The sequence below is a fragment of the Camelus ferus genome, chromosome 32 (genome assembly GCF_009834535.1).
Source record: "Camelus ferus isolate YT-003-E chromosome 32, BCGSAC_Cfer_1.0, whole genome shotgun sequence".
Classification (NCBI taxonomy): domain Eukaryota; kingdom Metazoa; phylum Chordata; class Mammalia; order Artiodactyla; family Camelidae; genus Camelus; species Camelus ferus.
In genome coordinates, this window is record NC_045727.1 from 2529611 (window position 1) to 2541727 (window position 12117).

Genomic DNA, 12117 nt, shown 5'->3' on the forward strand with positions numbered 1-12117 from the left:
GCATCAGGACTGGGAAGGAGGCCTGATAATCAGTTTTAGGGAAGCTACTGTGAAATGTGGTTACTTATGACTCTTTCTGGTGATTCACAAATTTTTAAGAAAGTTGTCTGCTGTGAACAGGCTTCCTGACTTTGTGGAAACAAAGGAAGGAGTTGGGGGGTCAGGTCTGGAAAGGACAGAGCTGTAGGCGCCCACGTGGGAACCCCCAGGGCAGCCCCCAAACTTCGATTGGCCGGGAGTAGGGCTGGGTTCCAGCTGGTCCCAGAGGCCCCAGCTGACACGGGCTGATGTGCAGAAAGCAGAGAGTGAAGGTCCTCCCAAACCCCACGCCTCAGAAGTCCGCACCATTAAGGGTCTGGAACAATTCTTCAGTTTTGCTAGGTTTACACCCTGTGTATATGTATCTCATATATTATTATTATTAATGAAGTGAGATCATGCTTTACACACTGTTTTGTAACTTGCCTTTTGTCCTTTCTAACAGCAAAACCAGAACATTCTTTTTGAGTCAAGAAACATAGGTCGGTTTCTCTGCTTAGTAACTACCAAGGGCAGGTGGCCTGCCTTACTTTATTTATCCCATCTCCTATCAGTGGATGTCCAGGGTGTTTTAATTTTTCACTATTATAAACTATACTGCAGTCACCGTGCCTCACCGTACACTTGTAGGATACACTCCTAAAAGCAGATTTGCTGGTTCCGAAGATATGCACATTTAAAAAGTTAAGTGACTGTTTATCTCCTCTCTAAAGCTGCCAAATATACCAAATACTTAGGGCCATTAATTACTCTGAAATCAAATAGTAGTGTCAGGGATTCTATCTTCCTCATCGTCTTTGCAGTCAGACGTGACCAGCGAGCATCATTCATTTATCCATTCAATCACTCATTCAACTAAGATTTGCTGAGCGTGCGCTGTGTGACTCTGGCTGGGCACACACCTCTCCGCCAGGACTGCCCTTAATTTATAGAATTCAATGGTCGCACTGACTGCTGTTAGTTCACTGCAAAAACCTATCAAGATCCTATAACGCTCTGCAGGCTAAACAGCAACGTAGCCACAAGTGGCCAGGGAACACGTGTGATGCATGAGCCCTGCCCCAACATGACTTTCCAAAGTCCCATCTGCAAAACAGAAACAGACTCACAGGCATAGTGAACAATCTTACGGTTACCAGGGAAAGGCAGTGGGAGGGGATGAATTTGGGAGTTTGAGATTTACAAACGTTAGCCACTATATATAAAAACAGATTCTTTAAAAAGTTTCTTTTGTATAGCACGGGGAACTATGTTCAATATCTTGTAACAATCTTTAATGGAAAAAAATATGAAAACGAATGTATGTGTGTATATGCAGGACTGGGACATTGTGCTGTACACCAGAGAGTGACACACTATAATTGACTGTACTTCAATAAAAATTTTTTTTTTAATTTTCAAAGTCCCAGAGGAAAAAACAGATTTATAAAGATGGAAGATAAAACTATCTCATGTGAAATCAGTTACAGAAACCGTGACACTTAAGTTTCGGTTCCTTCTATAACATTATAAACACTGCAGATCTTTCTTTTAAAAAAATGAATATTTATAAAAGCAGCCCACCCCACCATGTTAGCTGTGGTCTGCCAGAGTACAGCGCTCCACAAAGGGTGGGAGTGGTTAGGAACTCTTTGGGGAGGGTTATATTCTTGTATAATTTGGCTTCAATTTACCACACTGACTAGATTCAAATCCCCAAGGCAGTTAAAATGACGTAAGAAAAATATAAATAATGTATAGCCGGTGGGGGTGCGGGGAGGGCTGGTTTGAATCTCTAAGTCTTTTATGTAACCGAGTGTTAACACACTCTGCAAGCTGGGCATACTTCTTTAGGCAACGCCTTGGGGGAGGCGGAACAGCTGCATCTTAATAGGAAATGTTTCATTAATCACGACAAAGCCCAGGTTTAAAAGTTTCAAAGCCCTGAAAACATTTTTATTAAAATCGCTATAAATCTGATGAAAACAAGAGATCAAAAACTTCTCCCCGTGGAGCTTCAGATATAAACCGACTCATCAACGAACAATGTTTGCGCACGGATGTGGCCACATCTGGGTCGGGGGCCTTCAGAAAACATCTCCAAAGAGTAAACGTATTTCTTAAGTGGATTAAAACCCCTGGAGTCCAAGGGATTTCTGAAGACACTGAGCGGAGCACTGTCACTCCCCTTTCTGGCAAGGGAGTTGTGGGTGGGGGACATGCACACGAGAGCCAGGGAAAACCTTGCAATAACCATTTTAATTTCTTTTTAGCTTCATATGGCTGAACAGTATTCAACGTCACTTTATAACACATATTGCAGGCTATTTTTCTGGCTGCTTTTTACTTATCAAGCACGATTTTGGTACCTAGTTAATTTTTTGCCAATGCCAGGATAACGGGCTGAGCTCTCAGTGACCATGCTCCCCTACTTCTCTAGGAAGCAGAAAAGCCCTTGTCACCCTGGGCCACCCTCCTGCTTCAGTGTGTCGTTTGGCAGGTGGGTGACAGTCACAAAGGCTAAACACCCAGAATTCCCTTACCGACCCAGCAGAGGACGCAGTCACACGAGCCCAGGGTCTAAAAATCAAGAATCCTGAATGAGAGGGGCCGACGTCAATTTGACGATTTTTGGCCATTTACATAAAGTATCTTTGCCAGATGAATCAAGAAAATAAAAAACTAATTTTATTGTACAGGCGTAGGTATAGCTCAGTAGCAGAGCGTGTGCTTAGCGTGCACAAGGTCCTGGGTTCAATCCCCAGTTCCTCCATTAAATAAATAAGTAAGTAAACCTAGTTATCTCCCCCAACGAAGAAAGTTAAAATTGAAGGAAAAAAAAAACCAGAGAAGGTATTGTAAACAAAGATCCACGGGGTCAGAGAACCGTTCATCTAAAGGCCTTTCATAATCACACGTTCAAAATCAAGGATATGGTGATGGAGACAGTAATATCGGATGGTGCTTTTCAAACATTTAACAGGTGCCACATCCTGTACTAAACAGAAACTCATTTCATCTTCACAATAATTCCAGGAGGTGGGTACTAGTGTCATCCCCATTTTACACAGGAGGAAACTGACACTTGCAGAGGTTCAGAACTTGACCGAGTCTCACGGCTGGCAAGTAGTTACAGTCAGGACTCAAACCCAGAGCCACCTGACCTGGGAGCCTGTGCTCCCAGCTGTGACCTGGCGCTGCCTCCTTAGCACGATAGCTTGGATCTGCAGCCAGCAGAGAGGCTCCTGAGAGCTTACAGGAAACGTGAGACGGATGGCCCATGAACATGACCCTCAGACATCAACAGCGATCTGTGCAGCGTTGTGGAGGAGGGCCCTCCCCCGGCAGGGATTACCAGGTGAGGGGCAAAAGGGACACATGCAGACTCCCAGGCCCCAGACTCGGAGATCCTGATTGGCTAGATCTGGGACGGGGTCCAGGAATCTGATTTTCTTAGTAAATGCTCCAGGTTGCCAGTTCAGGAAACAATGTTCTAAGGAACACGCTTTGGAAACACAGCTCTACGGAACACTGTTACGTGGGTTGCACAAACTTTCTTGGTAGTTGTTTCCATTTCTGGCCGTGTACTTTTACAAAATGCACGTTGGCTGAAAGGCCTTTTGAGGAGCTTAAGAGAATCCCTGGTGTTTTTAAGGCTCTCATTCAAGACTCAGCCTGCGCTTACATATGGGCTCTGAGAGCTCACTTCTCCAGATGTGATTTGGAGAATAACACTCACCTTCCAGTCGTACTTCGAGTACCCAAAAAAGGTGATTCTGGGTAGGCCGCTGAAACTGAGAGAAATGACTGGGACCACAGCTCACATCACTAAATGTGCTCAGATGCCTAATGAGAACACCAAGTCTTAGCTGGGTTTCAGGAGTTACGTATGCTTAATGGCGAGCTGTAAAATGCTACATTTTTGGAAAACTGTTTGGCAACATAGCCTTTAAGTTCATATTCTCCGACCCAGTAATTCTATTTCTAGGACTCTGATCCAGGAAAAATAATCAGAGAAGTGTGCAAAAACCATTCGCAGAGATGCTCATCACTGCCATGTCTCTGACAGCCAAAACACCTCAGACAGCATATGCGTCCATCCGCGGGGGAGTGGTTCAATTAAGTGCACAGCCTTTAAAAAGCATATTGTCTATATCAAACTAAAAAAGCTTCTGCAGGGCCAAAGAAACAATCAACAAAAGAAAAAGCAAGCTACAGAATGGGAGAAAACTGGGGGAGTGGTACAGCACATTTGGTAGAGCACATGCTCAGCACGCAAGAGGTCCCAGGTTCAATTCCCGGTATCTCCTCCAAGCGGAAATCAATGAAGAAACCTAATTACCTGCTCCTCAGAATTACAGACAATCTAAGAAACACATGTGCTCTCATTTGTTCCAGAATGGGAGAAAACACAGCTGATAAGGGGTTAATGTTCAAACTACATAAGGAACCCACAACCAATGGCAAAAAAACAAATCACCCATTTTAAGAACAGGCCAAAGACCCGAATAAACATTCTTCTAAAGAAAATATATACAAATGACCAACAAGTACACGAAAAATGTGCTCAGCATCACTAACCAAAAGGGAGATAAATGCAAATCAAAACCACAATGGGGTGTCACCTCACACCTGTCAGAACGGCTTTTATCACCAAAAAAAAAAAAAAGAGAGAGAGAGAGAGAAAACAAGTGCTGGAGAGGATGCAGAGAAAAGGGAATTCTTGGGCACTGTTGATGGGAACGGATAAAGAAAATGGTGAATATGTCAATTATATCTTAATAAAGCTGGGGGGAAAAAGCATATTACCAAGGAATTTCCACCATATGCTCACAAAACAACAGTTATGAAAATGCTGCTATACATGCACATGTAGGCACTCTGTACAGTGTTGAGCTAAGTACCAATATACACCTATATACACCATATAAGGACCATTCTTTGTTTAAAATACAAATATATATAATCTATATCCATATATAAAACAATAGAAGGAAGTCCAACAAAATGTTTGATTATTTCTGAGTACCTTCTGTTTTCTCCTTTACAGATTTATTTTCTAAAGCAGACAAAGCTATGAAATTAAGATACATCCTTTATAAATCATGTTTTCAGAGAATTGTTAATGAAATGGGAAATGCATATCATATAATATCAAGTGAAAATATAGGATAAAAATATATATTCAACATGGTACCAATATGTGTTTTTAATTTTATATATACACAGGATGATACAATAACTGTTACGTATGTGTAGTGGGATTAAAAGTAATTATTTTCTTCATTCCCCTTGTGTATCTTTTCCAAACTTTCTACAGAGGGAACATGTTAGCACTCCAAGTCGGAAAGAAAACCCAGTCAGTGGCATTTTAAGCCACAGTTTCCATGAGGAACATTTGCCCGGGAGCCCCTTGCAGCTGGGGGTGTTCTGTGAGGTCGTGAGCACCACAGCCGGAGGCGAGCCCCCACCCCGCGGAGGCAGCCCCCTCACACAGGCCACGTGAACAGCACCCGCACAGGGAAATAATCATAATGGCGAGCGATTCCTGAGTGTGTCCCAGGCGCCCGGCGCTGTGCCAAGGGCTTTGCGGGCATCACCTCCTTGAACCCATCGAGGCTGGTCCTCACCCAGCAAGGGGCCGCCTGATTTCAAAACCCGTGCTCTCACCGACATCAAACTCTGGTAAGGAATCCGTCTTAAAGGAATATCTTGACAACTACAGCGTGTTTCTAGGGAGTGTATCTGCTATGCCCAGAACCTCCTTTCTGATTCATTTATGTAAGAATAATGTGAAATTTTCACTTTGACCTATGACTGCTCCTAGGGGTCGTTTTTATAAATAACACATCCCACTGCTGTTCCTGTTTTCGGTCTACCTACCTTCTCTTCCGATGGGTAAAAGCCGATTGCTCTCATGACAAAAGGAAGCTCAGACAGGCAAATGTGTTCTGACACCTTTCTGGTCTCCATTGTATCAATACCTTGACTACGGAGCTGAGAGTAGTAAAAATAGTCTTCCAGCTCCTACGTGGAAATAAAATGGAAACTCAACACGCGTTTTTGGCTTAAGTCTGAAGCATCCATTAAGACGTCAAGGACATTTTCTAGAAAATACATTTTGAGCCCAGTGGGGGAAAAGAGCTTTGGAAAAAAAGCAGGAAGGTTTCACCCGGGGCACATTTGTTTTACAAACTTAACGAGACGTTACCAGAACGTGTTTCCTCCGGGGACAATTACCCTGTAGAATTTTCCTTCCCTGCCACCAGACACCAGACCATAGAACGGAGTCAGGTCTTCACCCCCAAGAGAAACCACTGCCTCCAGGGCACTGGAACAGTAACAGAAAAGTCAGTATTAGAAAGCGCTCAGGCGAGAACGCGCCGCAGCAGGGGGGCGGCGGACCTCTGAAGGGTGTCACAGCGCAGATACGGTTAGGGTCTCGGTAAACTTGTCAAGCAAATTCCCTCCAAAATGAAGCTGAAAATGGAACATTCAATTTCAAGTGTGGAACCTGGGGGTACAGGGCGCCCGCATTAATGATGGTGGTACTCTCTCGGATGCACAGGGCAGGTGCGTGGCAATCTGTCCGCAGACTCTGGGGAACGCTTCTCTCCTGTGGGAGGGCGCAGGGAGGGAGGCCTCCTGTGTGCTGAACCCCTGTCCTCCCCAGCTGGGCAGCCTTACCGTAACTCTAGACCTGCTATGACCGGGGCCAAAAGAACAGGAAATGGCACAGGTGGACGGCCAACACTAATTGCTTCCATAAAAACTAGGGAGGCCACGAGGGACCCATGCCAGTCAGACAAAAATAACCCTCTGCTCTCTAACACAGGGTCAGATTTTTCCAAAAATAGGCCTTTTAGATGGTAAGAAAACCTACTTTTTTGTATGAGACTGACTTTGCCTCATGCAAAATGCTAATAATGTGAAGTCATTTTAATAATCCACTAACTGCATTTCTGCTAATCAGGCCATTAGCCTCTTTGTGGGGTAATTAAAACACACTTTGGTGTAGACCACAGGGGGGAAGCGGCTAAGTGTATAGATTCTGGAATCAAAAGGACACGCGTGTGTCATGGCTCTGCCACTTACAACCGGGGTGATCATGGGCAAGTGTGACTTACCCTCTCTGGACCTCAGTCTCCTCATCTGTAAAATAGGAATAATTACAGGGTCTGCCTCATGGGGTTGCTGTGAAAATTAAGTAAGTGAACGGACATAAAGGATTTGATGTGAAGTCTTTGTTTTTCTCCTGTGATGCATCTTTGTTGGGGTGTGGGGTTGAATCAGAAAGGCCGGATGTGAACTCCAGCCCTAGCACCTCACTCCACTGCTTGGGCGGGTCACAGATGGTCTCCAGATCTGTACAGCGGGGATACCGACGGTCCCGACCTCGCAGGATGGCTGGGAGGGTAAAGCAGACAACACATGGGAAGAGCGCAGCCCAGGGCCTGGCCGGGGACTGTTATTACCTGGTCCTGAACAGGAATTGGGCGCTGCTGGGCACCTGCCCCTCTCACACAAGAGTCGGCCACAGAACAGCCCTCGGCCCTGTGCCAGCCCCACCTGCGCAGGTGGCATGAGGTCCGTGGTGTACTCTCCCATGGGCCTGAGGCCCGCCTCCAGCAGGGCCCAGTCTTCACCCAGCTCTTGGCTCTGGTAGTAGCCATCGAGGCAGGTGCCCGGCTGAGAGGGCTCCCTCTCTGCGGCCCCCAGGCCACACCCAAGCCCAATCCCAACAGGCGCTGTGGGCAGTGAGGCCGCCGTCAGCCATGTGGGTCTGGGGCAGGTCTGGGTAAAGGCCAGAAGTGGAGCATGGAGGAGCTTGTCACCCCCAGGAACGCACCAGGCGACAGGCTCACAGAGCTCTGGAGTCTCTGGGAACAGCCCTCTGGTGGTCAGGACCACACGCCGTCCCCTGCTTCCTGGCCACTGTCAGTTGAGCCGAGACAGCCAGAGGGACAGGACTGCAGTTGTCCCACCAGAGCTGGGGGAAGGGACTCTCTCTCTCTGTGGTGTGAAACCTGGGGACCGTCAGTGGTCATGTTCCCTCTGAGTGACAAAATCCAGCTCTGCAGGGATAATGGCGACAGCAGAGGTGAGCAGAGCACGAACACTGAGTGTGGGCTGTCCCTGCCGTTCCCACAGTGCGGTGACCTGAGACCCCGGGGACTGGCTCATAACTTCCCCTTTCTGCCTAAGTTTGGTTCTAACCTGCAGCAAAAAAAGAGAGTGAGAGAGAGAGAGAGATCACAAGAAGGAAGCACATTTATTGAAAACCTACTGTGTGCCCAGAAACATATACACTACTTCTGGGAAAGGAACTAAAGTCCGAGAAGCAGGGAGCACCGTAACCAGCACAGAGCGAGTGCTCAGTAAACACTCCCTAGGGGAGGAGAGGAGGGAGTGGAGGAGGGACAGCAATGGTAGAAATCACTACCCTCAAGACAGCTCTGAACACGGTGATAATATCCCCATTTAACAGATGGAGAAACTGAGATGCAGGGAAGTGGAGGGACTCACCACAGGTCGTACAGCAAGTAGTAGGGGAGGTGGGGTTGGAACCCAGGTCTTTCTGCTCTTGTCTGAGCAAGGCAGCAGGATTACAGGCGAGAGTGAGGGTGAGCATAAAAAAGTCACGGGGAATTTTTTAACAGTTGCCAGACAAAGAGAGAAAAAGGGTGGCCTGCTAGTCAAGATGGGGCACTCTGGGGGAAGAGATGAAGGGAAGGGACTCCCGGGGGAGGCTGGAGATGCTGCAGTGATAGTTCGCTGATTAAAATAACATGAACATGAGTGGATTTATCATCTTTACTTCACCCTGCAACTCGCCATCGGTCGATCTGGTGGGGAATTTTGTTTGTTTCCTTGTTTAGGGTTTTTACATTTCTTCCCATTAGCGAAGCACTGCACTTATTAAAACACCAGAAGCAGCAATGAAGTGCTAATTAGTTTATAATGATCCTTTGTCCCCACAACAGATTAAATTGAAATTCTCGGAAGCCTGGACTCTGGCCAGGCACAGGAAAGCTATTGGAAAGTGTGTGCTTTTTTTGTTTGTTTGTTTTTAATCTCTACCATTCCAGCCAGATCACAAGACAACGGAGAAGAGGACAAAACTGGAAAAGGGAGGATTCTGTTCTCCCACCAGGGTGCTGCTTGCCTACACCTGCCAGGTAACAGCCTCGGTGTCAGGGAATCAAGCAGCGCATTCTGGGAACTCAATCAGGAAGTTCTTTTCTAGGGGAGCGCTCACCTCCAGCTTCTACATTTCCAGGTCTGCTCTCTCAGGTGAAGGCCGAGGTGAAGGTCAGAGCTGCAACTGCAGTCTGAAACCACCATGGCTCCAAAGCCATCACCTGGCTGCTCCTGCTCCCACTCAGGTCAAGGGGAAAAGCTTCGATGTCGTCCGTAAAAGAAAGATGTGCACGTGGCGGACAGTAGGGGATACACTTCTTACTGGGAGCCAGGAATCAAGTTTGTTCTTTTAAGAAGGTCAGTGCCTCCGAGCTGTTTTAACCCAGCTCCTCAGGGTGGCCCTGCCGGCAGGGGGCCCTCTGAGAGGAAGGGCCTTGGAGGAGGTGGTCAGGGAAAGGAGCCTGCTCCGCCCTGTGGCCGCTCGCTGAATTGGGGGAGAGGAGAGGATCACCATAGTGGTAACCCCCCTTTTTTAATGAGAGAGATCCTGGGCTCATAAGCAAATGCCTTTATAAGGAAGAAGAAAGGAAATTGTTCATTTACTGAGTCCTTAGTTCTATGCTTTACATATGTTAACCTATCTGGTCCTTACAAGGATCTTATAAAAGTCCCTATTGTTACCCCTGTGGACCCGCATTTCACAGACAAGGAATCTAAAGACCAGAGATGCTAAGAAACCTGCTCTAGGTCCCAGAGCAGTAGACAGCAGGCTTCAGATTTGAACCCACGTCTCTTTGACCTTAGAGTCCATGTCTCTCTGACGCTCAACCCTGGAATTCTCCAGCCTGATCGTAGGCAGAGATTCTCAGCTCAGAGCAGGGGGTGAGAAAAGCAGACTGAAATACACATTTCAAATAATACCCTCGCTATTTCTGTAATACGCACTTTGGAGATGGGGGCTAGATCTTTCTAGCTGGCGTGCACCTGCAGGCGACAGAGCAAGAAGTATTTCAGGGGGTGCGGGAACACAGGTGGAATGACATGCCTCACCTGCAAACACCATGGGTCCCGAGACAGAATAGCAACCTTTTGTCTGCTCGTTAATGTGAACCGATGTCACAGGGAGCACCCCGAAGGCAAAACCTGGGTCCTGGCCGTATCTGTACCTGCAGGCCTAGCACAGTGCCTGCACTTTGCAGGGCAAACCCGTCTGCTGTTGCCGGGAGAAGAAAAGGAGTCTGCACATGATGCCTTCCTTTTGGGGCCAAGCCTCTCACTGCGCCATGTACCTTAAGTTGATTTCCCACTGTGCCACCGATCGGTCCTGGCCTCCTGCTGTGAAGGCATAGCGGCCATCGTAGGAGAGGGTCAGTCCAGCCACCCCGCTTGGGTGGCAGACAAGCGCAGAAGTCTTATGTGGATTGCCATCAACTGGCAAGATCTGAAGTCCAACCTGGAAAGGAAGATGTAATCAGGTATTCAGCCTTGGGTAACGGGGCTCCAGGCTGGGCCTACAGATTCGCCTGCTACCTCCAGGTCTGTTTACTGAAGGACCTGTGTGTCTGGAACGAACCATCTCAGTGTGTGAGAGAGTCGTCACTCACGTGGCTGGGAATCTGCACATACTGACCCCTGCAGGGTGGTCCCCTGGGAGAGAGACCGTAGGTTCCATCAGGGACACCCAGAAAGGGAGATTTCTTCTTCTTTTCATGGTCAGATGCCCAGGTTTTTCCAGGATAATTCTGGCATCTTATGATTTTTATGCTTTTCAATATAGAGTATTCATTAAGTGTACAACTAAATGTAACTAACTTGTATGTCTTTTTAAGATTTTTCCTTGTAAATAAATTAGAAAGAAAAAAATCCTTTGGTGGGCCATGTGTCTTCATTGGGAGCACAGAAAATACGGTAACTCGGCTGGAAATGTCTCACTGCTGACCGGGATGGAAGGCGCTGGGCCTGGCTGTGAAAACAAGCATTTGTGAACCTTGTGACACTTAGGACTGACTACTGCCCCGAACACACAGAGGCAGCTTACGGAGGCAGAGAGCAAAGGGTACCTTGTCTCTGTTAATAAACACCAGGTAGCGTTTCTGCAGCTCCATAGGTGTTTTTGCCGGGAGGATTTGTACCTGCTCGATGGGAGAGCCGTAAACTGGCCCGAGGAGCGTCTTTCTGCGAGAGGGAAAAAAAAAAGTGTTTTTTAAATTCCACAAATCTGAACATAGGTTTTATGACTCACTCCCTCCCGTGATACCCCACACGTTTTAAATTCTGAATTTCCTGTCCTGTCACTGCTAAGAACCTCTCTCTCAACCACTAACGGCAGCTGTAAATAAGGGGCTGATAGCTCCAAACAGCAAATGCACCGGGGAAAGTCGGATGGTGAAGGCTGCTTTTTGTGGCAGCGGCCCTGACTTTCCTCCTTGACAGCTGAGTGATGGGAACACTGTGCCCAGAGAGAGTGGACACGAGAGACGCCACGGCGAGAGACGTCCCAGCGCCGGCGGGACGCGAGAAAACGCCCCGCTCGCCAGCGGTGGACCGAGAGATTAGAACGAGACGCTGTCCGTCGTCCAGACATCTGACATCAGGTCCAAAAGCAACACGCAGGTTCAAAATAACAAAAAACCTGCTTGCAAATCAAACTGTAACAAATCGCATCCCCTCAATGGTCAAAATCTTAACACTAATTAGGAATCTGATCTGAGGTGAGGCTTCTGGACGTCGCCTCGAGCCCGGAGTTGGATTTTCCCTGAAGCCAGCAGGACTTGAGTTTCAGGCCCCCCTCCCTCCCTCGCACAGGCACCTTCCAAGACTTGAGAGGGGCCATAGCCATTTTGTATTCTTAATTATACATCTTTTAAAATAGAGAGAGAGACAGAGCCCACAAAACTGAACACACTTCACATCCCACAAAACCTGGGTCTGCCCCTTGGCAGGGCCGCTAGCTCGTTC

General features: G+C 47.3%; 1 protein-coding gene across 1 annotated transcript in view; it reads right to left on the reverse strand.

Annotated features, from left to right (window-relative positions):
* The window catches only part of WDR66 (WD repeat domain 66), a 65580-nt gene that overhangs the window by 14761 nt on the left and 38702 nt on the right, over nucleotides 1-12117 (reverse strand). Inside the window, 4 exon segments of the mRNA XM_032471469.1 lie at nucleotides 5902-6045; nucleotides 6259-6349; nucleotides 10449-10612; nucleotides 11220-11334. Coding sequence (XP_032327360.1) covers nucleotides 5902-6045; nucleotides 6259-6349; nucleotides 10449-10612; nucleotides 11220-11334 — 514 coding nt within the window.